This window comes from Tamandua tetradactyla, chromosome 6, assembly GCF_023851605.1.
Source record: "Tamandua tetradactyla isolate mTamTet1 chromosome 6, mTamTet1.pri, whole genome shotgun sequence".
In the NCBI taxonomy this organism is placed as follows: Eukaryota; Metazoa; Chordata; class Mammalia; order Pilosa; family Myrmecophagidae; genus Tamandua; species Tamandua tetradactyla.
In genome coordinates, this window is record NC_135332.1 from 4,412,813 (window position 1) to 4,440,179 (window position 27,367).

Consider the following 27,367-nt stretch of genomic DNA (forward strand, 5'->3'; position numbering starts at 1 on the left):
TGCAATCAGTGATCCTTGGACCCAGAATCTCCTACTTTGGATAACGTGTCACTGTCCTTGATATCTCCTACGCATTGCCCCCAGCCCTCTCCCAAGGGCTTGGGAAAGAACTGCTTCAGGCTCACAGCTGGGGCCAGGAGGGATTTGGTCCTGAAAATCAAATCCAGATTGAGCTAGTGTTGGTGGTGGTAGTGATATTTATCTTAACTAGCTGGGGTAACAAAGTTCTTACAGAAGCTCAACTGTCAATTTCTCTTTCCCTCCAGATTGTTCCTTGCCCACAAGGCCAATTGCCCCTTTTCCTGGTCATATTAAGAGAGAGGATGGGGCTGTCTCTGACAGTTTATTTCCTCATTTGCAACCCAGAATTTCCTTGGAGTCAGCTCAGCTCCAGACCTGCATTGCCTAGTCAGTAAGCCTAATACCTACCCAGTTTTGATGTAGCAGAATGGAGAAGCCACAATATTGTAGGGCTGAGGAGTAGAAAGGGCAGAGGACAGGGTTCTAGCTAGGATGGAACAGATGTGAAATTTGAGCCAAAATATTGAGAATATAAAGGAAAATACTGCTGTATCAGCAAGATTTTTAAATATTTTAGTTACTATTTTGTTCCTAAGCTACTTGACAGTGACCCTGTAAATGACAACCCCACCCATCCCTCATACTACCTGACGTGCATTTGGACACTGAGAGAATCTTCCTGAAGGGCCTGACTGGAGTGATACAATGGGGACATTTCTCCACTAATCCCAGAGAGGCCAGAAGGAAGCTGGAGGCTGAACAGGCTAGAAAATCATTCTGGACTCTTCTAGAATGACAGCCCACCTATTTCCTTCCTTCCAAATCAAACCAAACTAAACCCCCAGACACCCACAAATGCCACCACAGTTCTCTGAAATAGTGACCATGTTCTCATTCTTGGTGATTCCTGCTGATTCAGAATAACTTCAGTTACTGTGTTTACATTTCTTCAAGCAGACAGTTTGCAGCAGCCTTCGAGGACCTGAACGAGGCCATCAAGCTATGTCCAAACAATCGTGAGATCCAGAGACTTCTGATGAGAGTGGAGGAAGAGTGTCGGCAAACGCAGCAGCAGCAGCAGCAGCAGCAACAGCAGCCACAGCCACAGCCTCAGCAGCAATGCCCAGAAGAAACAGAATCTGAACCACAGCATGAAGATATATACTCTGTACAAGATATATTTGAAGAGGAGTACCTGGAACAGGATGTTGAAAATGTTTCCATTGGCCTTCAAACCGAAGCTCGGCCTAGTCAGGGGCTCCCAATAATCCAGAGCCCACCTTCTTCTCCAGCCCATCGGGATTCAGCCTACATCTCTAGCTCACCTCTTGGCTCTCATCAGGTTTTTGACTTCCGGTCCAGTAGTTCAGTAGGTTCTCCCACTAGACAGAGCTATCAGTCCACCTCACCTGCTCTTTCTCCAACTCACCAGAATTCTCATTACAGGCCTAGTCCACCACATACTTCCCCAGCTCACCAGGGTGGATCTTACCGTTTTAGCCCTCCTCCTGTGGGAGGGCAGAGCAAAGAATATCCAAGTCCTCCCCCTTCCCCTCTCCGTAGAGGCCCTCAGTATCGGGCCAGCCCTCCAGCTGAAAGCATGAGTGTCTATAGATCCCAGTCTGGTTCACCCGTGCGATATCAGCAAGAAACAAATGTTAGTCAGCTTCCTGGTAGACCAAAGTCTCCATTATCCAAAATGGCTCAGCGGCCCTACCAGATGCCTCAGCTTCCTGTGGCAGTTCCCCAGCCAGGGCTCAGGCTACAACCTGCCAAGGCTCAGATTGTGAGAAGCAACCAGCCCAGCTCAGCAGTTCATTCAAGCACTGTCATCCCCACAGGGGCCTATGGCCAAGTAGCTCATTCAATGGCTAGTAAATACCAGTCTTCACAAGGAGATATAGGAGTAAGTCAAAGCCGGTTGGTTTATCAGGGGTCGATTGGGGGAATTGTAGGGGATGGAAGACCTGTGCAACATGTCCAGGCCAGCCTGAGTGCAGGTGCCATCTGTCAGCATGGAGGATTGACCAAAGAAGATCTTCCACAGCGACCTTCTTCAGCATATCGAGGTGGCATGAGATACAGCCAGACACCACAGATTGGACGTAGCCAATCAGCATCCTATTACCCAGTCTGTCACTCAAAACTAGATCTGGAGCGTTCCTCCAGCCAACTAGGTTCCCCTGATGTGTCACATTTAATCAGAAGACCTATTGGTATCAACCCTAATGAAATCAAGCCCCACCCACCGACTCCCAGGCCACTGCTGCACTCCCAAAGTGTAGGCCTTCGCTTCTCTCCATCTAGCAATAGTATCTCATCCACCTCCAACCTAACTCCTACCTTCCGCCCATCTTCCTCAATCCAACAAATGGAGATCCCACTAAAACCGGCATATGATAGATCATGTGATGAGCTGTCACCAGTGTCTCCCACTCAGGGAGGTTACCCCAGTGAGCCTACTCGATCCAGGACCACACCATTCATGGGGATCATAGATAAAACAGCCCGGACTCAACAGTACCCCCACCTTCACCAGCAGAATCGGACCTGGGCAGTGTCATCAGTGGATACCGTTATCAGTCCCACATCTCCAGGAAATCTGCCTCAACCTGAGTCCTTCAGTCCACCATCATCCATCAGCAACATTGCCTTTTATAACAAAACCAACAATGCACAGAATGGCCATTTGCTGGAGGACGATTATTATAGCCCCCATGGGATGCTGGCTAATGGGTCCCGTGGAGACCTCTTGGAGAGAGTCAGCCAGGCCTCTTCATATCCCGATGTGAAGGTGGCTCGGACCCTACCTGTGGCTCAGGCATACCAGGACAACCTGTACAGGCAGTTGTCCCGGGACTCTCGACAAGGGCAGACATCCCCTATCAAACCAAAGAGACCATTTGTGGAGTCTAATGTTTAAAAGACATTGTTGGAGTGAGGCCCGTATATTTTCACTGCACATTTTCAGGCTTGATTTCCACATTTGAGGTAGCTCTCTGGCTTAATTTCTCATGTAGTTTCTGTGTGGTGTTCAGAGGTGGCAGCCCACATGCTGAAATCTTTTGCATGCAGCTGACTGGGAAGCTGGCCTCCGGAGAGCCAGAACTTCAGTTTCTCTTGTCTGTGCCCCAGCCACATGCTCTCTCCCTCTCTTCAGATGCCAACAAGGAGATTTTCATGCAGTGTGCTTTAACCCAGGGAGATCAGACACACTGGTCAGCTTTTTCCAGGAGACAATCGCTTTCACTCATGTTCTTGTTGTTTAAATGTCTTTCTCCCTTTAAAAAAAAAAAACGAAGATTTTCTTGTTTATTTTCTTCTAGGAACTTTAGAAAGAGTGTGATCCCCTTTTGCCTTCGCATTCTTATCCAGTGTTCTCCAAATAGCCAGCCCAGTGCATTCTTGTGCCAGTGGTCTCCTCCCCTGGACTGTCAGTTCCCTGCAGTCATCAGGTTTAAATGGTAATTTAGATTATTGCTGGTCTACATATAGGGGTCAAAGGATAGAAGAGAGAAAAAACAAGTCGGTTAAACAGGAAGGCAAAATATATATAATTGGTTGAAATGTCACTACATTGATTTTCCAAGAGGCATTTTAGAAAATAGCCAGCCCTTTAAAGATTTCACTCAGTCAAAGATATTGGATGATAATTATGGATATTTTTAAAGAATTCACTGAGAGTTGTTCTCTAGGTTTTTAGCCAACAAGAAACCACTAAAAGCTACTGGTTTTCCAGGGTGAGGGAAGGAATAAATACAGATAAAGATTGCTTTAGATTCTTAATGAAAGGCTATAGAAAATATCTTGGCACAATCTGCTTTTTAGGCCCTTTTTGAATATATCATTGAGCATCGTATTCCACCAAAAGCAAATTCTTCCCAAAGGTTGGCTAGTGCAGTAATCCTGTTAGTTGAATCTTCACCTGTAACCAGATTTTGCTCTAGCAGCCCCCTTTTTAAAACCTATATGGTATAGTGAAGCAAATTGGATTCTCTTGGAACCATAAGACTGATTTCCAGAATTTCCATCTAGGTCATTGCAGTACATACCAGATGTTGTTTAAATTCCATTTCCAGATCTATAGTTTCATTATCTGTTGTCACAGGAATTGTGTCTTTTTTTCCTCTTCTGGGAGAATTTCCTGAGGGGGGCAGAAGTGATATTTGAAAAACAGACAGCAAAAAGCATTTTGGGGTGAAGAAAGACCACTTTCAGCCCTGTTTTCACGTTCTGGGTGAGGGCACATGAGACAGACAACAGGTTTTCTGATTTAGTCACGCTACACATTTTGTATTTCTTACAGTCATTTGCTAACCTTATCTTTGAATAACTGAGGCCAGCATTAGATAGGTGGCAAGAACACTGAAACCAAAGCCTTAGCATAGGCCTGGTACTGATTGCACATCAACTCTTAAAACTAAACAACTAAACTAAACAAAGGAGAATTTGTTCTCCATCATTAGGAATCATTCTACTCCTGTTGTAAAGGGTTCCAGAAAGGGCAGTTTCTTGAATAAAAATCCAGGCTGGACCTGTTTGTAATAGTAATTGACTTCTGAAAAGATCTCTAAGACATGGGGAATGTGAAGCTGAGATGAGAAACATTTCCAGTTTAGATTCTGCCAAATAGATGAACTCCTCTGGCCCCAAGCCTGGAACAGACCAGGACTTGTGTCTTTGTACTGGAAACAAAGAATGTGTTGACTTGAGCTCCAGACTCCTTTTTCTCTCTCATTAAGAAGATAAAAGGTACAGCTGTAGAGTCAGCCTATAGCTAGGAACCCAGCAGCCTCTCAGCTCTCCTTTGGGACAGGTCTCAACCGTTTAGTCTCCTTTTAACCACCTTCTCTCACTGAGGACCTGCTATATTTTGAAGAATTTTTCAGTCTCTTAGAAAAGTGCTCCTGCTCATTTGGAACACCCCACATCCCACCTGCCCTCACCTATATAGGTAGTTGAACAATTTCTGTACTTTTGCAAATTACACCACTGATGCCACTTGTCCCCAGGGGAGCTTTTTCAGTTTTCCAGGACAAACAGGAGATTTAGGGTCTATGCCTTATTGGGCAAAATATCTGAAATGTCAACAGTCAAAATGCAATTTTTTTTTAGCCATTATAAGAAGGAGTAAATGTCACTACTGGGTGCCAGTTGTTTTTGAATAAAAGATGCCAACTGGACCTTTATTTGGGAAATGAAGCTTTTCCTTGTAAGTGGACTGCCTGCGCCCTGTTTTGCTATTTCACTGCCACGGGATGATCTTAGTACTGTATTTTGGAGATGTCCCCCTCACCCAGCAACAGTTGCTGAATCAATGTTTGGCTTCAGGTGGGGGAAATTTTTTCAAATGAAACTGGTAAGTTCCACTCACCCAACTCACATCACCCTGAAATGGAGACAGTGGTGACAAACTTCAGCTTATAGGTTTCTCACCAAATTGTACGTTCTGTTTGCCAAGAATTCTCACACTAATGGGTTTCCATCACATCATGTCTAGAAATGGGTGCACTTTACTGTTTGAATTTGTAACTCTGATAAATACTGGATATTTAAGTGTAAGTAACGTCTTCATTAGAAAATAGCAGAACCACTCTTGTCTTTTAGTGTATTTTTCAAGGGAAAAAAAGAGGGAAAAAGGAAAGAAATCAAGCAGTGGATCACAACATTTATAGCACAAGATAACTGTTGTATATAGGCATCAAAAAGATTAAGAATTTTTAAATACAAAAAAAATATTTGCAGTGATTTTAAAGTGCTTTTCCAGCAATTTTCTTAGGGACTCCTGAGACATGATTACTTTATTTACTGGATCAGTAAGGCACATAATTAACAATTAAAATCAATATTTATTTACAAAGTAAAGGGAAAACCTGTGTAACATGAAAATTTGGCATGGACAAAATGGAGACCATTTTGTATCTGCTGCTGTATCTTGTCCGGGTTGCAGGCGTGCACTATTAAAGTCCCAAGTTAATAGAGCACAAACCCTTCTTGTTCCTCTCCCATGTGCCCTTTTTAGATGTGTTTAACTTAAACTCGATGGCTCAGGAAAATTCCACTAATTAGAATCATGTACAGAACCCCAGGTCATTGTCCAGATATACAAGTTTGCTATTTACTTAAGCCTGGATTATCAAACATGTTTCCTAAATTACTGTAAACAGTACAGCTTAGAAAAAGTATTCTCAGTCCATATAGTGTATAATAGTTTATGAAACCCTCTCTAAATATTGATATTTTTATATTCCAGAGATGTACCCAATAGGAAAATTAATCTGTATCTAATTTAATATCCATAAGTATTTTCCCTTAGAATTTAGTCATATCCAGTGGGATGTGTGGACGTCAGCTGTGCTTCACCATACTTTACCACTAGGTGTCACTGTGGCTTGGCACCAGGCTTGTCTGGTAGCAAAGAATGGCAACGTCTCTGGAGAAGCCGCTTCCAGGGCAGCAGGCAGGCCCATAGACTCAGAGGGTTCAGGAAGAAGGGGACGGAGGCCTGGAAGGGGTCTTCCCTCGTCTGTGCCAGTTGTGGCAAGACGAGCTCTTTGAACACTACCTGTTTTGGACCTTGAGCCAGGCAGAGGCTGGGAGAAGGTTGAAAAGAACTCCCTTGCCCTGGTGGATGGATGGGACCCCTTTCTTCTCCCATGAGTACTCCCCCTCTGTTTCTCTCAGCCTCCAACTTTTATAACTCCAGAGGTGTCACAGTTGGGTGGTTTGAGACAAAGATAGTTATTTTTCTACTACAGAAATGCCTTGGACAAAACCAGTTGCTCACTGAATCTTTGCCACAAAATGGAACAGGTGCCCCAAGTGGGCAGGATATGCCCACCCCTGTGCCCAGTCTCCTGTTGAGGTTCCCAGTGCTCAGCAGCCTCAACACTTTGCCTGTCTGTTCTTGGGCTACCCACTCCTCAAGATGCCAATCTGCAAAGGCAGCCTGCTGCTGTGTCCACACTGAGGGCTGTGCTGCCACCCTGTTGCATTCTCGCTGGGAGGTGTGGCTTAACCTTTTTCCTCTAGGAATTCCAGACTGACCATCTACCATGACTAACACTGAACAAAGGGCTTAGGGGTAAGAGCTACCTACAAAGACGTGTCATGGAAACCTTCACCATGCAATGCCTTGAACTCAGCTCTGGCTGCTCCCAAGAAAAGGTGGCTGGCTGGGGGCGTGGACACAAGCACAATGGGGATGGTGGAGCCACTGTGCAGAGCTACTTGAATAATCACTGGGTCTTCATCAACTCCTTTTATAATACAGACCACTCAAGGGCTGACGTATTGGTAACCTTCATTTCGGTGTCCAATGCCTCACAGCAGCTGAACCACCCTGAGATGCTTGTGGCCACATGATGACCACAGTCAGAGCTTTGAAAAGTACCAAATGAATGCATAATTGGACACCAAAAATCAAGTGTTACTTCTGTGTTTCCTCACCCATGTCATCTCATTTCTTCCTACTGACTCTCTTGTGATCTCTACACTAAGCTGACCAGTCAGGTTTTAGTTGGAAACATAGAATTGCAGGCCAGCATCGCTCTCATTTTACAGATAGACCTACTCTATGGAAAGGAAGCAGCTTAGCTGCTTTGTTTTTGTAGCACTTGCTGGCTGAATTCTTCTTTTGCAAATCACGAAACAGAAAATCTGGTTAGGGGGACTCTACTCAATCTTTTCAGTCCCCCAGACAAGAGAGAGAGTTAATCGTGAAAAATTCAGTACTTGAATGTACCTGCCTTATTGTGTACCAATTTACTAGAAAAGATCATTAGAAATGCTGGCTCCAGATCTCCATTCACAGCTTACTTTGGAAATCCTGTAAATCACATTTCCTGTTCTGTTTTCTTGTTTTTACTTTGGCTGATTCCTGCTTAGTGGGGCCAGTTCCTCGTAGGCTCAGGGCAGGTGCCATTCTCAGGCATGGCCTCCTTTCCATTCTAGCACAGCATCTTCGTCTCTGTTCTGTCTCCTCCAAATCTGAGATGATTTTAATTAGTGCAAATATGTACAGTCTACAATTAAAGAGTGATTTGTACTAATATGATTTTGGTTCTTCCTCTTCTTTGCTGTCCTTTCAAGACACTTGCTGGAAAAAGCTTTAATGCACTTAGTTTTCCTTTAGATTTTCTATAACTCAGATGTAAAGGACTTTCTCTGTACAGTATATTATCCAATGCATGTTTGTTCTCTATCCTGATATATTGAACACCACACAGTTGTGAACTCGTGCAGTGGGGATATCCCACACCCAAGAGAGGCATCTAGCCCCCGTGTTATAAGGAAAGACATTTTCCTTTGCTGTATTTGCTTGAGCAGTTTTATTGTCTGTACATGTGAGCTGTGTGAGATAGATGTGAAAAGTTCAAATGAATGCATTTTCCTGCCCCATGTATACAGATTGTCATCTGTACAATGAACTGTATGTATGAAAGCAAATGTACTTATTTATAAACGGTTAACACTTGGAAAAACACGGCCTTGGTGGTGCTTTTCTCCTTCAATTACAATACCTCTCCAGGAAGCTGAATCTCAAAGTCACCCTCACTGAGGCCTGCCATGCTGAGGAAGCCTCTTCCCAGGGAAGAAATGGCAGGTTAAGGTTAAGACCAAATGCTGGATAATTTGGTTGGTCTATTGTGGGGCATTCAAAATCACCTTCACAACATTTATTCATTCAGTAAAGTTATCAAGTACCTCCTTGGGGTTGGACACTGTGATGGGTCCTCTAGAGAGCTTTGAATGAGCAAAGACATGGTTCTAAGCACCCGTCAGCAAAGGCTTACTGCATCATAGAAAGGAAGGCTTTCTCTTCAGTGGAAGTTTTTTCTTCAGCCGTACCAGGAAGAGCTCTGCCCTCTTCTTGTTTCACTTTGATGGCTGAGGCTGCACCCAATCCAGCTACCTTACCAAAAACCCAAGGCTGAAGTGGTCTGCCAGTTAAAACCTGAGTGGGAGACATGGGGAACAGCCTTAGCTGTAGATCCAAAGGCTAACTTGGTCAAAGCTGGAGGCCCTCTGCTTCTAGCATCTTTATTTATAATTCAGAAACTGGCTTGGGCCTTCAGTCCTCCTGACATGAGAGCTAGATAGCTGAGTTGTGAATGTAGAGGTGCAGGTTCCTGAAATTGGCTGGAGACTCAATAGCTTAAAAAAAAAACAGTGGACAGCATGGAGCCCTGTAGCCTTTCCTGTCTACTGCTACCTCTTTGTCTACTTCCAGGACAAGCAAGGAAGGAGACCACTTCCTCTAGACATCAGATTTTGCCAAACATTCCTCTTCTGTAACTATATCCACTTCCCTAAACAGCCAAAACCTAGGAAAGCAGGAAAACCCCAGAGTATGCACTGTTATCCCAGCCTGGATGCCAGAATTACCTTCAAAGACGAGGGGAGGGCTGCTCAATCAGAAAACCATCCTAGGCTGCTCCAGTTGAAAATGAGTGAGTGGTTGGGAAAAACCACAGCTTTTTGCTTTAAGGATTCCTGGAGCATTTGGAAGACAGAAGAATGGTAATGATTTCTAAAAAGCTAATCCTTGAAAGGAATTTGCTCTGAAACTGAATCTACAAGCAAGCAACAAACTCAGCAAAATTCTTGATAGATTTTCAGAATCAGACTATCTCCCCCTTGTGTTTTTCATTGCTTAACAAGCCCTTTTTAGTAATTCTTTTGAGTCAGATGTAGCACTCTGCATGTATGTACAGATTCCCCTTCCATAGGCTGGGTGAGGGTAGGCAGAAACCAGGGAGGGGAAATATGTTGTCTTCTTTCAACTTTAAAAACAAGCTGGAGGAGCATGGAGAAACTTAACAATCATTCCATTCCCAGCAATGATGACAGGGCATTTACATTAAGAGCATCGTGTCTGGGCGGCCTTGTCATAACAGGGGAGCTCATCACAGTGTTCCAAGTCCATCCTCACAGGCCATTCTCAGATGTTATGCTCCAGACACTGTGAAAAAGTCTTTACATATGTTCTTTAACTTATTCCTGACACAAACCTCTGACAGATGGTATTGGTTGCTCCAAAACGCTATGAGGAAGCAGATCCTGAGAACTTAAATTGCCCAAGGTCCCAGAGGCAAAAGTGGGACTCTGAATCAGATCTTCCCTGCACAGTTTCCCCTCTAAGCTGATTCCTTTCTCAGAAGGGGTAATCTAAGAAAAGCTGAATGACATCAAAAAGAACATACGCTATGAGTCAAGAAGCAGAGCTTGGAAAATGCTGCTTGGTGCTTTTTTGGAGATGTAATTAAGTCAAGGTCAAGAGGAATAGTTTTGGGACCTCCAGGGGTAAGGATTCTCCCAACATCAAACTTGATTCAAGTCTCCTGTGGAGGAGGCGGTGAAGAAAAAGCCCTCTGGAAGGGGAGGCCATTATCCCATCATCTGGGATCATTTGAATACTCACACACACCTGAGTAGTGACCAATAAGCTTCGAAGGCAAGCACCAAAACCCAAAGTGAGATGGCACATTAATAGGGTCAAGACCCCTCTGCCCTCACACTGAAAGTCAGTGTGGGTCATGAACCAAGCCAGGTGCTTTGAATTCTTTTAAGCAAATGAAAGCCCACAGAGAGGACTTGATTCAGGAGAAGGACTCTACAGTTGCATAAGAAAGACCGTTCAAGCTCTCACTCATGCACATTAGAAATCAGATACAGTACAGAAAATAAAGTTTAAACAAATACTAGGAAATAAGCACTCATGCTACAAAAGGATTATTTACCTTATAAAATTTGCTATAAGGTCCCTTAAAACAGTAAGCTCCCCTGTAAGTTTTTAAGTTGTGACAGTGTTTTTCAGGAGCACACCCTGCATCCAGCATGATGCGAGATCCCACCGGGATTTACCATAAACACATCTCACCACTGAGCCATAGGAATTCATCCAAAGTGCAATCAGTTTGTTCCAAAAAGCTTTACTCCTCTCGGTAAGGAACAAAGAGACATTTTAAAAGGAAAAAGGTCAATTGAGTACTGGGGAAAACCTCTTGCCAAGAGCCTTATCAGGTTTTTGCAGCTCTACCCTCCAGACCATTCTCTATGGATTAAGAAAGGGTTTCTCTAACTACACGGAAGAGCCTCCTCCATTGGGTTCAGAGACTGGACAACCACTGGGTCATTTCAGACCCTGTGTCATGGTAAATGTCATTAATCACTTTACCTCTGTACCCAGCCTGCAGCTATTTAATTTCTCCTATTCCTTGTAAAACTAACATTATATATCTGATTCTGCTAAAAGCCCTGGCTCCTTTTATTGCCACAGTAAATGGAGATAACAGATGAGAAATTTGCTATAGACATTTATTGAATCACCTGTTGCATCAACAACACATTGTACTTCACAGAAGGTTGGCTACAGGCAAAATAAAATAAACCATTACAGACCTGCCTTTCAGGACCTCCTTCAGCTCCTTATTCATCCAGCATACACTTTGGAAAAAACACAAGTTTACAAACTTGTAGTGCCTCATCTAAGGTTCCATTTCTCTATGTGGCATGCTGGCAAAGGAGATACACAACTGTACTTTGGCAGTTTGTCTAAAGTGGAGTTTCTCTCCACATGTAAACATCTGACTATACAAGTGTATGTCAGATGACCAAAGAATTGACAGAATCCCTGCCCTTGCAGAGCTTATGATTGAAACTGAGCAAAGACCATCACCCAGGGCCAGCTGCAGGGAGATGGAGGAAGGTCCTGACACCCAGGCAGCCCCTGCTGGGGAGAGGGGGTTGAACCACTGCCAACTGCTCTAAGAAGTGACATCACCTGAGGCAGGACCCATGGGGAAAGTTGGTTATTGGAAATCTGAGCATTAGAGGAGGCTAGCCCATTTCTCTACCACAGCATTAGGACATGAAAAAAGGCAACTGTTAACAGTTTAGTAGTCAGATTTGAGAATTTCATTGATTTCTTCATTTAAGAGAAAACTGTCTCAAGCTGATGCTTCTCAAAACCCAAAAAATGAGGAAAACAAGGAGAGAGTATTCACCCAGTCCCAGATGCACAAGAATCAATGCTCTAATAACGTTATTTCTAGATTGAAGCCAAACAGTGACTCAGCCAACAGCAGACATACTTTATGGGGGCAGGGGATATCCAGACACCACAGGTTTAATCTAATTTAGACTCAGTCCTAACTTCCTCCAAAGATGGGCACCAGGTAAGACAGGAAGGCTTATCTTCCAGAACAGAGACAGCTCAAGCAGGAGTCACACCAGCAAGCAGCCCCTGCCCTTCCCATCAAAAGGCATCAACAGCAGCTTCTTCTCACTTAAAAAAAAAAAAAAAAAGAGCCTGTGAGTCAATTTTGCAGTGTGGGTGGGGGAAATAGGAGTTCACGGCTGAGGCTCAGCTGCTCCATGGAGTGTAACCCCTGCAGGAATGAGGACAGTTGCCCCACTGCTCACACTAGCCTATGTAGGAGACCATCTTCCTGAAATCAAACCTTTCCTCTTCTTTAGCTGGCCCCACATGCCAAGGCAAGGTTTGTCTGTAGCCTTGTGCGTCTATCCCCTCTCCCAGCAGTCATCCTGGGCCTAAAGGGTTAAGGAAAAGGGAGGGCTCAAGACAGCAGCTGAACCAAAGCCCCTTCCCATTGCTTCCCAGGGGTAAGTCCCTCCCCTCTCCTGGGGAATCCTGCTCTGAACACCAACATATTTAACACATACTATCACTCGTTCCTACTGCCAAATACTGGGGCCATTTATACCATGTGTCATTCTGGCTAGCTGAACTTCTGGTTTGAATTCAGTGTTACAATAAAGCGGTAGTCTCAGCTTTTCCAGGCTTGTCCCTGAGGCCAGGCAGTGTCTCCTGGCAGGCCCTGCACGTGCCCGCAGACACCAAGTGCCTTGGGGGTAGAGCCATTCCACTTTAGGATCTGCTCTGCAACTAAGGCTTACTACCCAAAACCCAGCCCAAAGCCTTCACCATTTGAAGGGGCATCAGGGGCACAGGGCCAACATGTAACTAACAGGAATATTATAAAGCAGCAGAGAGGAAGAGAGAGCAGAGGGAGGACAAGCCCTAAACCCCAGAAAGCAGCTAAAACAGACATAACTGCACCCACACTCCCCACCCACTCTGCACAAGCCGCTGACCCAGGAGCCCAATCCAGAAGACAGTCAACCTCAGCAGGGGGTAGGCAAAAAGGAACACATCATTATCCCCAGAGAACTGAGTGACCAGCACCCCGGAGCCCCTCCCAGCAGGACGAGACCAGCTGTCACTGGGAGCTGGGGCTGTCTCCCTCCGTCAGCGTCTTGAAGTCCATGGAGAGAGCCTGTTCCTCAGCCTGGGGCGGCCGCTTCCAGTCAGCACGGCTCAGGATATAGAGCAGGGTCACGCTGAAGCAGACCAGCAGCAGGCCCAGCGTGTTGGCCAGGACCCCCTCGGGCTCGAACGTGCTGTACTTGGTCCTATGGGTTAGATGGAAGGGAGAAGCCACCCAGGGGGTCCCATTAATACTCTGGGCCAGAGAATTGCCCTGAGTACTCCAACACCAACCCCTTCTGTCCCCTACCTAGACAGAAAAAGCAAGGTTTATTGCTTATCTAATTCCACTATAGCAGGCTCAGAAAGCATTTGTCCAGGGAAGCAGAGGGCAGGGGTCAATCTTCGTAGGCGATTGTGACCAATGCCCTCTCATGTTGTCATGGGACACTCACCCAAGTTTAAACAGCAGCGCCTCCTTCAGGCCTAGCAGGGCTGTGCCCACAGAAAGGAGAAAGATGGTGGCACCAAAGAAGATATGCTGAGGGCGGTAGCGGTTCCGCAGAGAAAATGACGCTCCAGGGAAAAGGAAGAAGCTGAAGCCCACAAGCCACTGGAAGAAAAGGAGAGGAGGTGCTGGGGGCTGGACAAGGCTGGCAGCTCCCAGCTGGCCATCACTTCTGACCAGCTCAACGAGAACTGCGCACGCCCTCGCTGCCACAAGTGAGGGGGCAGGCACTTAAGCACGGAGGGAAAAGGGGTCCTGACCCCCGAACGCCTGAGGCCTTATCTCAGTCCATCACACTTGTCCTTGCAGAGAGCTGGGCGCACGGCCAGTCACGTGCGCTGAGTCAGCCTGAGGGAAGCTGGAGTGGGATGTGTGGCTCCCGCTCCTGTAAAATCCTAGGCTTGTACCCACTTCAGGATCTGAGGGCAACATCCAACCACACGGAAACAACTCTTTCATCTTTGGGTGTACTCCCTGGGAAAAGTTTAGCCCTGCTTCCCCTCACACTTCTCCCACCCTTGGTGGCCAGGGACCTGTGGGGCTAAAAGGACTCACCTGCACAAAGTAAAGGACAAAGACGAGGATCCCACACCAGCTGTGCAGGCTGTACAGGTCAGCATAGCCCATCTTCTTGTGGTAGTCGAACACTGCCACCAAACCTGGCCCAGAGAGGGTGGGGACATGTGAGGACAGGGTTGGACATGGAAAAGGGAGGGGTAAGGTGGCTAAGGGAAACCGGACTAACCAGAACTTCTGGGCTCAAGTCCCAGCCCTGTGACTGCCAGTGCCGAGTGTCCCTACCTGGGATACCTGGAAGGGTGAGGGGACAGGGACACTCTCCACACTGGAGGAGAGAGATTGGGCAGGGGTGGCATCTTCACACGTGAGGCCGATACTTCCCCGAGTCTGAACTAGCAGTTGGGAGAAAGGGAAGGCTGTGTCCAGAACTCACCCACCAGGGCAATGACAAATGCGAAGACGTGCAGGAGCCCGTGCAGGGCCTTGGTTGTGCGCTTGGCCTCGTTCCTGAAGACACGGTAAACCAGCAGGGCTTACGGGAAATGAGAGAGGGACACAATTACATTGCCCTGGCTCAAGGCCTTCCTGCCCCGAGCAGCCAGGACATGCACCTTGGCGGATGTGCCACGGGAAAGGGAAGAGGGAACAAGGCTCCACCGGACTGGGCAGGGACCCTTGGCAGTTCCCAGCCTTCGGGGACAGCACCTTTGGGCTGTGAGCCTTGATACCCCCAGAGGCTGAACCCACACTTCCTGTCTCCACAGCAAGCAGCAAAGGCGAGGGACTCTGCTCCCAGTCCCCACCTAAAGCAGCTGCCAGGCCCCCAGAGAAACCCCCACCCCTCCCCCTGCCCGGGGCAGTATGCCTTCTTGTCAGGGGTCCATGTACCCCAGGCTGTGTCTTAGTTCACTGGCAGTCACACTGAGGAGTCACCAAGTTTCTGAGGTCACCTTTGAGTGGTGTTGGTCCCCAAATAGTCCAACATTGAAGCCTGATCAGAAATTAATTCCTTTTAGTGAGCAGAGAAATTCATTTCTCTGGTTGGAAAACCTCTGATTCCCAAAGCAGACCCTCGTCACCCAGTCTGGGCACCCTCCTCTGGGCTGAGGCTGGCACAGCCATGTCACGTGTGGACTGCCTCTGCGGGTTCTGCTGCTGAAGGGGCAGTTGTGGCCAGGGCTACCTCTAGGAAGAAGGGGTCGTCCAGATACAGATCCAGCTTTCTTTCACCGGGAGACGGCAGGGCCCATGGCCTAGAGGCAGGGCAAAGCTGCGCGCTGACCACCTTCCCTCCTGGTTCCTCTCAAGACCCAGCTGAGCCAAGTCCAGCTGCCCACCCCCACCCCATCCCCCCCCACACTCACACCTACGCACACTCATGCACACTTTTTTGTCCAATCTCAAACCAGCACTGAAGAAGATGCCTCAATACCGGCCCAAGGGCCTCTACTCTAGAAAGCACACACACCCTTGGGTGCTCCTTGTTGAACCAAGGGATGAAGGTGTCGGGACAAGCTGGGAAAGGAGGTGCCACCCACAGACCTCAGGGCCCCTGAGGTGGATGCCCAGTTCCCCAGGCTCTTCCTGCTCTGTCTTTTCTAGAATCCTAGATTTGTATAACCAGAAGCGACCTCAGGGTGGTGGGGAGAGAAGGGGTGATGGGGTCCCTACAAACCTGCCTCTCTCAAGGGTGCCACAAGCCACAGCCACGAGAGCAGCCCCTGGGCTGTCCCCAGCCAGGCAGACTCACCATCTCCCTGCAGGAAGACCAGGCCTAGGATCATGCACAGGGGGTGCACGTTAAACTGCAGGGTGCTCTCCCAGGCAATGCCACCCCGGTACAGGCCGAGCCAAGCGCCAGTCATAGCCACCACGGTCAGACCCAGCAGCTGGGAGAAGGCCACATAGTAGGGCAGCGCCCTGGGGCTGGGTGGCACGCTCTCCATGCTGAGGCGGCACTGCGGGAGAGAAAGGAGGCCTCAGAGCACACCTTGCAGCCCCCCAGCCTCCCTGCGCCCACAGCCCCCCACCCCGGGCTCAAGCAGCCCTCACTGGCCCACCCCCAAGACACCTTCATATCCCCCATCCTGCGGCAGTGCCCCCAAGTCTCAGGAGCAGCTCATACAGAGACTCCACCTTCTGGCGGGGGCAGGAGGGCCCAATGCCTGGGCTTTAGTTTCTGTTTCATGAGGTGCCAAATTTTCTCAGGCGGGGTTTACAGGTAAACTAGAGAAGTTAACAATCCCTGAAGGTACAGGGTTATGCGCTTTTTTCTCCAGATGGCTTGCATGACACATCTGGGGTGAGGAATGGAAAGCTGACCTCCCCCATCCAGGGTCCAAGCTGGAGATGAGAAGGACCCATCCCACTGGGAGCCCCAGAACAGGACACACTCGAGCTTCTGGAATACATGTGCACTGACCCTGCCTTGCCTGAGAGGACTCAGGAACAAGGGCAGAACGCAGCTTCCTTCCCGTCTTGCTTCTTTCCCTCTGCAAACCTAGGGCAGGTTAGAAACCTGCTTTCCATAACTGAAGACGCTGAGAAGTGAGGCCTACAAGGAATAACGTCCAACTGTTTAAGTTCATAAAGTGTTTAACTCATAATCCCATAAAGGTGAGTAAAGCAGGTGTATTGCTATTTCCACTTGACAGATAAAGAAAGAGAGGTTCGAAGAGGTTTCAGCAACCTGTGGTGAGCCCAGGGCGCCCATTTCTTAGCTCCACTGCCAGCACCACCCCCCTTCTCGCCCCCATTTCCACATAGCCTCTCCCTGAGGGAGGACAGCGTCCTCTTTGCCCTCAATCCCCTGGTTCTCTGATCCCCAGGCCAGTCCCCAGCATGACAGCGGCTCCTCCCTGACCCTTTCCCTTGTCACACACATCAGCTGTCACCTGTCCAGACCCAACTTCAAGGCCCTCTTACTGTCCTCTTGGTTGTTCCCTCTGGGGACAGTGACAAGCCAACCAGTGAGCTCCCAGGGCTTGGAGAGATGACGAGAAGGGATGGCTACAAAGATAAACAAGCAGGGGGCTCCTTTCACTTTGCCTCAGGCCTTGCAGCGCTGGCCACACTCAGGTGCTTCCACAGCTCACCTCGCAGCCAGCCTGGCGAGCCCTCTCCAGTGCAGCCCGGCTCCCACCCAGAGGCAAAGCCCCTCCAGTGCAGCCCGGCTCCCACCCAGGGGCATTGGCCCTGGCTGACAACAACAACGGAAAAGATATGCTGAGCTTCCCCTTTGTTATCAGCAGAAGGATGGCAGTGAGCCTGACCCACAGACATCTGGACTAAAACACTTTCTGGTGCCCTCTCTAGCACCTGGCACTGCTCTACCCTATAGTGTTAAGAACTATTTTTCAGTCGACCTTGTCTTTCCTTCCTATGAGCAGACTCTGCCTTTAATCCCCGATCTTCCCTTCCACCTCTGACAGCCGTTGGCAGTTCCCACCATAAAAAAAATAATTAAAAATAATTAGAAATTTAAAAAAGGATTTAAATTATACATGCTGCCTATAGTAAAACACAGACGAGCAAAAAAGGATAAAAAATTACAAGTGATCAACATTTTGATTTATATCCTTAGATCCATTTTTCCCCCTAGAAATCCACACACACATTCTTTTATAAAAACAAGCTCATATAATTTTCCAACCTGTCATTTTAACTTGATAGTATATCATGCACCTCTTCTCTACCTCATCTATATCTACCTCATTTTAATAACTTTACAGTATGGCATTGTACAATTGGTCCATATTTTAACTAATCCCCTATTCCCCTGCTGTTAAAAATTTAACTAGCTGCCAGTTTTTCCCTAAATAAATAAAACTGTGTGATCATCTTTATACATTTGTCTTTTAATGCCTAAACAGAAATGTGGAATCCTTAGGTAAAGAGCTATGCTCTTTTTTTAGGTTTTTGATGCATTCTGCCAAATCATCTTTCAGAAACACAGCCCCAACCCGCACTCCCGTGGAGGATGAGAACACATTTCCAGAAGCCCTGGACAACACTGGAAGTCTTGCCTCTGCCCATATCTGCCACCTCTACATGGGAAAACCTTGAGTCTATCCAAACCCCATTTGTAATTGTCTACGATACATCTCTTCCTGGATATCCCATGCATATTTCAAACTCAGCACATCCAAAGTCAAACTCACCTCCCCTGTAAGCCAAGTCCTCTCTTGACCTCCCGGCTGCCTGGGGGTGCTGCTCTTCTCCAGGTCTCCAGGGTTCACACCTTGGCACCTCCCCAGGGCCACAAATCCTAGGTTTTCTCCCAGGTTCCTCCCTACCCCCATCTTCATCACCACCACCTAGTTCCAGGCATATAACGTCTCCCCTGGGCTATTCCAACAGCTTCCTAACTGGCCCCTTTCCCTCCAGTCACCAACCTCTTCAATTGCTGGGCACTCCCGGGACAAACTCAGCACCCACTGCCTGCCAGGTGAGAGGCAAGTTCCAGAACATGATCTGGACGCATTTTCCATGTGAAGCTCCCACTGTTTTCTTAGCACGTCCACTCACAGAAGATTACCATTATTATTATCTGATAATAATACATTTTTTAATTGTGTTAATACATCTATAACATAAAACTTGTCCTGTTAACCATTTTAAGTGTACGACTGAGCAACATTAATTACATCCACACTATCTATTTCCAAAATTCTTATCAGCACAAACAGAAACTCTGTGCCCATTAAGCAGTAACTCCCCATTCCATCTTCCCTCAATCCCTGACAACCTCTAATCTACTTTCTGTCTCTATGATTTTGCTTATTCTAGATATTTCATATAAATGAAACCATACACTCTTTATCCTTCTGTGCCTGGCTTATTTCACTCAGCATAATGTTTTCAAGGTTCATCCATGTTATCACAAGTATCAGGGCTTCTTTCCAGTCTATTATTATTCCCTCTATTTCACACAACCCAGTGCTCCCTGAAACGTGTGCCCACACCCACCTCTCCCTTTCATTCACCACTTCCGCAGCGCCCAGCGCTGGATCTTCCTTGGTGCCCCCAAGGCTCTCCTGCAACTTACCCTTCTGCGTCAGTCTTGTGCTCCTCTGCTAGGGCACACTGCACGCACCAGGAAGGAGGGGCTGGGCCTTAACTCTTCCTTGAGTATCCCTGGGTATCTAACCCACACTCTTGCAGGAGAAATGCATTTGACAGAGCAATGCTGTCCTCCGTCATTCTGTCTTCATCCTTCTTTGCAGGTCATTGCCCTTCTTTATTAGATTCATCCCCAGAGCACCCAGAGCTCAGCCAGAATCTGATTAGCTCTGAATTAGGAAGACCAGAAGAACATCACTTTTCCAGTGGTCCGCCTGCCACAGCTTCTCTATGCCAAGTGCAGTACAAAGATAGATCTGGGAACTCAGAGGAGCAAAAGAACCAACCCCCTCAGCTCTCAGAGCAACTCCCCAGAGAGGCACACAACCCCAGATGGTTCCTTCCCAGCCAGTCTCCACAAGAGTCAGGCAGAAATCTGACTCTTCTCTTCGTGGGGCAAACAACAAAACACATGTTCAATACTGAACATTCACATTCTGAATTCCCCTGGAAGTCAGGCCCCTGATGCTGCTGGGGCATGTGTGCATGTTGGGAGAGTGGGGCCTGAGACTGCTGAGCCCCTGCTCAGTACCAGGCACTTTGCCCATTCTCTTGTTGCAATAAGCCTTGGAAAACATAAGTACTATCCCAATCTAATGGATGAGGAAATAGGGACCCAAAGAGGAGAACAACATGCAAACACAGTGATTTGGTACAATTGTTTTCTGAGCACTTCCTACACGCCATGCACCTGCTAACTGCCATGCACCTGCTAACTGCTGGGGCCAGGCAGATAAGCCCGGTCCCTGCGCTCCAGGGGCTTACAGACAAGTGGGAGAGCAGACACAGACTTTAAAGTACAGGAAGTAATAATTCAAGCTAGGAGTTAACCCCAGGTTTACCCAACCCCACGAGCACTTTCTACCATACACACTGAGCAGAGTCCCCCAGTGTAATACATTTACTGTCTGCCTCCGAGGGGTCAGGGGTCGGCTGTCTGTTGGCAGTTAGCTTTGCATTTCCCAGTAACTAGGGTTCAAGGGTGGCGGTTAACTTGTTTCTTGAAGATGACTGTATGAAGATATAGCATTTACAATGTGACTGTGTGATTGTGAAAACCTTGTGTCTGATGCTCCTTTTATCTAGGGTACGGACAGATGAGTAAAAAATATGGACAACAAAATAAATAATAGGGGCAACAAACGTTAAAATAAATTGAACAGATTGAAATACTAGTGGTTAATGAGAGGGAGGGGTAAAAGGTAAGATGTGTATGAATTTTTCTTTTTTCTTTTTTATTTCTTTGGCTGGAGTGATGCAAATGTTCAAAAAAATGACCATGGTGATGAACACACAACTACGTGATGATATTGTGAGCCACTGATTGTACACCATGTATGGAATGCTTGTATGTCAAGGATGCTTGTATATTTGTATGTTAAATTTTTACAATAAAAATATTAAAAAAAAAAAAAAAGAGTGGCAGTTAAGCCCTTCATGTGAGCTGTCATGCCTCCCAAACATGGAGCGGTCAGAGATCTGAACAGATGCTAGTCAGAAGGGTTGCTTTGACACTGGGCTCAGAGGCCACCCCATCTCCCCACCTCCACACGCATCCTCTGGTTTCCCTCCCACCTCTATGTCTTGTGTAAGCAGGGCCACCCTGTCACCAAGCACTGTTGTACCCATACGTGCTCTCCTAGGAGAAAAATCAGCAGGACAGGAAAGAACAGGTCGGAGGGGAGGGGCTATTGAGGGAGAATAGCCTGCAAGACCTTCGCTTCAATTCACTCCAAAGGTAGTGCTCCTGGCCCACAGGTAGCCGGCATCAGGAGAAAGCCAGAGAGAAAGAAGCACATTTGGGACCACAGATGCCCAAGCTGCCTCCCTGAAGCCCCCTCCCACTCTGAAGGCGATGCTAACAAGTCTAAGTGTGAGACATGATGAGAAAACTAACACCGAACAAGGAGGCCAATCTACCACAGGCAGGCCTGTGGCTTTCCCACAGGTAACCTCAACCAACAAGTCCTAAGTATAAACACCGCAGATTCACAAACGAGATAAAGTGGTGAGTGGATTCTGTGCCTTATAAAGGCTAACCTGAAAGATTTCATCAGCAACAGGAATCCCCTATTGCTTACTCAGTTCAACATCATCACTAAACTCTGCGCCAGGAGGGACTGTGTTTGATGCTGAGAGTTACAGAGATGGACATTTCAATGACCACACAGAATGCGACCTACCCACAAACAAGTTTGCATTTGCAAACCTTCTAATAGTTTAATAGTCACTTCCTAGGAAGCAAGTGCCTTTGAATCATGGGCCTTCATTTCCCAATCTGGACAGTGGGAACATTCTCGCCCTTCTTTCCTAACTGGGTGGCAGCCCAGAACGCTGGCTCCTCTTGGGCCGCATATGTTCCCACAGTAGAACTGTGGACAGCAGCTTCAAGGGCTTGGAGGCACTCTCCACCCTCAAAGGTTTCCTCCGCCAAGCAGACCAGTCTTGGAACCAAAGAGGGCTCATGTGGCCCTTAAGCTGTCACCCTCCTTCCTAGCCACAGAATAGAGATGACAGCTTTCTGGCAGCTTCTGGGACGTTGGGCTGTGACACACACACACACCACCTGCAGTTAGACTCCACTTGATGCAACCAAACAGGGCAGCAGCTACCCTGAGGGCTTGAACTGGTATCAAGCATCACTCTCCCTCCCCACTGTGTTTTATTAAAAGGTAACCAGGCCTAATCTCATTATGGGGGACCAGAGGCAGCCAGAGGCAAGTGAGGCAGGGAAGTAAGAAGCCTGGCTTGGCCAGAGCCCTCCTTGTCAACAGCAGGGTTTTAATTGGGTTAGGAAAGACTATTGTGGAGGGAGGTAGCAGGCTAAATCTTTTCTTGACAGGGGAGAGGGAAATGGCTCAAACGTCCTAGAATATGAAATGTGACGAGAGAGAAGGCAAAACGAGGGCTGAGACAAGGAGGGCCTTTCTCAGCACCTCACATTCAAGAGCACCCAGAAGGAAAGCAGGGCTTGAAGTCAGACAGAGCCGGCTTCTCCATAGGTATGGGAGGCCCAGTGCCAGGGCCCATCAGATTGAAGGAACCACAAAAATGGTTTCATTTCTGTTAAAATCAGAAGAAAAAAATGAACTTTTAGGGTCAAAGAAAGTGTTTTCATTTTTAATCCAGTCCAGGTTATTATATTTGTCTTAATACCAATATAGTCATAAAATACGTTTTTTTTTTTTTTTTTGGAGGAAGGGGTCCACAAAGGTAAAAATGCCTCATACCCATGAGAATCACAATGTGGCTGTGGTCATGTGGTCAGAGAGATGTGAGTTTGAAGTCAGGTCCACTATTTCTGACTGTGTGCTCTTGGCTAAGTCCAGAGCTCTTCCTCTATAAATGGGAGGGCACTGCTATTTGCCTGACGGGTCTAGAGCAGAGATTAAGTGGGATAAATGAGTCCCAGCACCCAGCAACAGTGCCTGCCATCCACTGGGCATCCGAGCAAATAGCAATGTAACAAAAACTAAATCTAGCCCTCACAGTGCCTCAGGAAGAGTCACACATAAGAAGCTGTTGGCCCATGAGGTTGGGGCCTCAGAAAGCCAGATGGCAGTGGCATCATGACTCTGCTAATAAGCCCACCCTCCTTTCTGTGCATGATCAGCCCCCACTGGAACTAGGAAGAGCTCTGCTTTTCATCCGTGAAATGTGATATCCTCCAAATTCACTGACGAACTGATTAGACAGTGAAGTGTTTTTTCCCAATGAAGCAGCACTTTTGGAAGTGGTTAATAAATCCCATGCTAGTGCACCAGCACCTTCTGAACCTCTGGACTAGCAAGGGAAGCCCAAGCTCTGCCTGCCAAGGGAAGGGCAGGAAGGCAGTTGGACAAGCAGCAGAAGTTCCATCTCCGGTCCAGAAGGTTCCTCTCACAAGGAGGGGGGGGTGGCCGCAGCCCTTTCTCTGTATGGGTATCACCTTGGCATATACCTTGGGGATTGCCTATATTTTCCCCCTCAATCCAATTTCACAGGAGAAATCAAAGCATCTAGAGGAGTGGTGTTGTTTGTTTGTTTTCACTTGCTAAGAAAACAAAGGACCAGAATCCAGGCGTCCTAAAATTAAGTTCTTTAATGAGTTTTAGGAAATCCTCAAAAGAATGGCCAAGGTGGAATGAATGAGAAGAGAGGGGCAACCAGAAACAAGAAAGACTAGGGAGGAGTGCCAGACTCTGAAGACATGCCGGATCCTCCAGGATCCCCATGAATCCTCCACATTGTGGTCCCCTGGGCGAAGGGGCAGGCAGGGAGAGAGGCACCCTACCACCACCAGGCATCAAAGGAAGCAGCTCAGCCTCCCTGCACAGCTCTGTTCCCACCCACTGTACCCACAGCTGAGGGCCCACCAAGGCTAACCCACCAAGTCAGGACTTCCTAAGATCAGAAGTTCCTACCCTCACAAGAAGAAGTTGGGGGTGTTAGAGGAGACAAAGGAAAGGATCTACTGGGCTAGGCCTTCCCAGCCTGAGACCCCTGCAACCAGAGAAAGAGGCAGAGAGATCAGCAAAGCAGTGGAAGCTTTAGGTTTCAAAAGAACAGCCATCACATCACTGTAAACATAATCAACAGCACTGAGATAATACACTTCAGGTTGTATATATGGTAACAGACTAAACTTTTTTTTAAATCCATGAACTAAACTACACAAACAGTAAACCCTGACTTAAACCACACACTATGGTTCAAAGTACAGTTATGTGCTTTAATCAATTGTAACAAATGCTCCATATCAATGCAAGGTGTTAATAATAGGGTGGTATATGGGACTCCTTTATGTTATGTATAATAGTTCTGTAAACGCACAATTCTCTAAAAAACGAAAAAAAAAATGGGCCTGTAAGAATTAAACTTGGCATCACCTGCTCTCTCCATTCTCACTGCAGCGGAGACTCCCAGCACAAGGTTTGCCCCTGAGACTGGGCAGAAGGCTGACAGCTCCAGGAAGGAGCAGGACAAGACCTTTAACCTCCAGGCCTCGCTAAGGGTCACTTCTGAGCCTGGGGAAGCAGAATTACACCTGAGAGTCAGGCTGAGGCAGGGCGGCAGGGGGGCGATGGGAGACAGGTATCCGGCCTGGCCCCCGTCTGAGCACACCTGGGCCTGCCATTTCTAACACCCTCTCCGCTCCCGGACACCTGGACCGCCATTCTTCCCTCCCGGCCCCGGCACACCTGGGCCCACCACTTCCCCTTCCCCGTCCCGGCACACCTGGGCCCATCAATCCACCCTCCCCGCCCGGCACACCTGGACCGCCATTCCTAACACCCTCCCCGCCCCCGCCGGGCCTCCTCCCCGCCGCCTCCCCCAGCTGGCGCCGGGCTCCGCTCCCCTCACCGGCCCTGGGCGCCTACCTTGCCAGGGGCCGGGCTGGGAGCTCGTCCCCGCCGCGCGACGCCGTCCACCCGCCCGAGAGGTCCCCACGCCGCGCCTGCTCCGCGGGTTCCGCCTGCCCCGCCGGCCTCCGGGCGGGCGCGCGCAGGCCTCGGCGCGACGGCGTCGCCATGGCGACCGCGCGGCGGCGGCGCTGGGTGGGCCTTCAGGCCCGCGACGCGGCGCGGGTCCCGCGAGGGCTCGGAAGTGCCGGTCATCCCCGCACTCCGAGGATCGGGCCCCGGGCCCCCCACAGTCCAGCCCCGACTCCAGTCAGGGTCCCGCCAGATGCGAGGCCCAAATCCTGGGCGAGGAGCGTGGCCACCGCGACCCCCGGCCTTCTGGACCCGAGTTCGGGTAACCTTCGAAATCCGGCCCTCGCGGCCTGGCTTTCGCTCCCCCGCCACCAACACATTTTCGGGGGCGCATGGGGGTCTGCAGTCGGGTGGGGGTGAATGGCATTGCCGCCGAGGGGCCGCCGGGTGCGCCGGGCTGAGGCGAGGCCGGCGCCCGCCCAGCCTGGGTGTGGGGGGGGGAGGGGGTTGCCTCGCGAGGAGGAGAGCCGGGGGTGGGGGGCGCGGGGTAAGAAGGGGCCCCTCCTGCCCTTCCCTTGCCTGTCTCTGCGCTTCCCGATTTTCTCTCGACGTCCTCCCTTTCTTCTCTACACCCCTCTTCCCTCCCTACTCTCGCCCTCCGTGAGCGCAGGAAGCCACTAGGTGTCAGGCACATCCCGGGCCTTGGCCCACGCTGCAAACTCCCGGAGCCCTGGGGAAGGGGACTCTCCCATTTTCCGTGGTGGCGATTAACCCACCGCCTCACACACACCAGGTTGGTGACTTTTTTGCCCCCCTTCTCCCAAGCCAGGGGACTCCGCGAACCCCCACTCCCGGCAGATCAGCCTAAAGACTGGTCCGTTCCCACCAGCCTCTCCAGAAGGCCTAGAACTTGCCATCGGCGCCCTCCCCTTCCCGGCCCTATCTAGGAAAGGCCACGGCAGATCACAGGCCCAGCCCAGACTTCCTGGACAAAGGTTTCTTTCTTGTAGGAAACCCACCCACGTTCTGGGGAGGAGAGATGTGGGGTTGCCTCCCCCGCAGACACAACCCAGCCTGCCGCTGAGGGAGACCCCTTCCCCACCTGCCTTGGCAGCACTGGGGTTCATGGAGGCAGAGGTGTGCTCCCCTAGATCCACTTAGACCTCTGGGTTCCCCCCACCCCACCCCACCCCACCCTTGTCCCGGGTGGGTGGGAGTCTCCTGGAACCCAGAGAGTCCTGGCCAAGGCAGGGCTTGGGGATTCATCCTCAGACACCCCCTTTCTTAGAGAGCATGTAAGACACACAAAGGCACCCTCCTGGTGGGGCACCTCCTCAGAATGACCAAGCTTAAACCCATCAAGATCCACAATTTTGTTGGAATGTTTTTCCAGCTATAGGAAGTTAACAGACGTTTTTAAGTAAGAAGCCACTGACATTTGGGCTTAGAGGAAGAGGACTCCGGCAGGCGCTGGGCGGGCCAGGGGAGTGGAGCAGCCCAGGAACACAGTGTAACGCTGAGCTGCCTGGTTCCAGTCCAGGGTTTTCCTCAACTCCCAGAGCCTTTAGGTGCCCCCAACAGCCTGCAGCACCCCCACTGTGACCCCCACAGTGTTTGCACAGACTTGTTTAAAGTGCCGAGACCTGCAGGGGCAGCTTTGGTGACATCTCTCTAAGGGCTTATGGCTCCACCAGCCCCATTTTAAAGAATAGGCAACCCCACCAAACTGCAGTCAAGTACCAGGGACCCGAGGGCCCTCCTGCTGCCAGAATCCCCAACCAAGAGGGCGGACACTCAAACCCCCTCCCTCCCACTTCCCTGCTGCTGAAACTCCTGGCTCGGAAGCCAAGAGAAGCATCTGCTCCTACAGCTTGAAGGAGGGCAGGGAAGGAGCCCTATTTCCCAGCCAGGGTATGATAGGATATGGTCCAGAGCTAATTGAGTTGAAAGACTGAAACTGTTTGTCTGTAGAAAGCCCTCCCTTCCCTCACTCAGTGTTAAAGGCCAGTTAACACTGGCCTTTATGTTCCTCAAACCCACTAAGTTCCCTCCCGGCTCTCTTTGGAATGTTCTTACCCAAATCATCACTTGGCTTTCAAATCTCAACTCAAATGCCGGCTCCTCTTCCCCTCCTTCCTTGAAAGTCCAATATAGTAGCTGGGGTCAGGGGTTGGGGAGGTAAGGAAATAGCCTGGATTCAGTGTGCTGGTGACAACTCCTCCGGGAAACTGCCCCTGGAGCTCACACTTCAGGAGCCCTGCCTGATCAGCCACCTGGGCTGTCAGTAGGAAGATCGAGAGCAAGTACCAGAGTAGACAGCAGAGTGTTGTTTATAAACAGAGACCTGAAGGCTAGACCACAGATCTGTCTCCACAGCACCTGGCTGAAACTTCTCCCCTTGCTGCAGTTATAAGATTTAGAGGAAAAACAAAACAACAAAAAACAGGATGCCTCACTAAATTTGATATTTGAATTAGTATAGGTAGGTCCCAAGTAGTACATGCAATGTTCTAAAAATGTATTCATTGTTTACCTGTAATTCCAGCTCCCGTG

The 27,367-nt window shown here is 48.8% G+C and overlaps 2 protein-coding genes across 17 annotated transcripts in view; one reads left to right on the top strand and one right to left on the bottom strand.

Moving 5' to 3' along the window:
• TANC2 (tetratricopeptide repeat, ankyrin repeat and coiled-coil containing 2) overlaps positions 1–8,506 on the top strand; it is a 642,298-nt gene extending 633,792 nt beyond the window's left edge. For 9 of the 13 annotated variants that reach the window (XM_077163513.1, XM_077163519.1, XM_077163523.1 and 6 more), the window contains one exon: positions 976–8,506. In XM_077163513.1, the coding sequence (XP_077019628.1) occupies positions 976–2,944 (1,969 nt within the window). In that variant the 3' untranslated portion in view covers positions 2,945–8,506. The remainder of the gene's footprint in view (positions 1–975) is intronic. The other 4 variants (XM_077163524.1, XM_077163514.1, XM_077163516.1 and 1 more) reach the window with 1 other exon arrangement.
• Positions 8,507–11,319: 2,813 nt separating this feature from the next.
• On the bottom strand, positions 11,320–25,462 carry CYB561 (cytochrome b561). Of its 4 annotated transcripts, none has more exons than XM_077163529.1 (7): positions 24,761–24,868; positions 16,030–16,237; positions 14,713–14,811; positions 14,316–14,419; positions 13,708–13,865; positions 13,260–13,458; positions 11,320–12,310 (listed from the first exon to the last, which is right to left on the bottom strand). In XM_077163529.1, the coding sequence occupies exons 2-6, from the start codon at positions 16,223–16,225 to the stop codon at positions 13,266–13,268; spliced, it is 750 nt and encodes a 249-aa protein (XP_077019644.1). In that variant the 5' UTR covers positions 16,226–16,237; positions 24,761–24,868; the 3' UTR covers positions 11,320–12,310; positions 13,260–13,265. The 4 variants fall into 4 exon arrangements, with proteins under 4 accessions (XP_077019644.1, XP_077019643.1, XP_077019642.1 ...); XM_077163528.1 differs by adding an exon at positions 24,269–24,406 and having other exon boundaries at positions 11,320–13,458; positions 24,761–24,840; XM_077163527.1 differs by lacking the exon at positions 24,761–24,868 and adding an exon at positions 25,394–25,462 and having other exon boundaries at positions 11,320–13,458.
• Between the last annotated feature and the right edge of the window lie 1,905 nt (positions 25,463–27,367).

Excerpts from the sequence above, each read along its gene's own strand:
- CYB561 (XM_077163527.1), bottom strand. The coding sequence starts at position 16,225 with ATGGAGAGCGTGCCACCCAGCCCCAGGGCGCTGCCCTACTATGTGGCC. Across the intron at positions 13,866-14,315 it reads TTGTCCTTTACTTTGTGCAG|TGGCTTGTGGGCTTCAGCTT; the intron begins GTGAGTCCTTTT and ends CTTTTCTTCCAG. Across the intron at positions 13,459-13,707 it reads GCGCTGCTGTTTAAACTTGG|GACCAAGTACAGCACGTTCG; the intron begins GTGAGTGTCCCA and ends TCTAACCCATAG.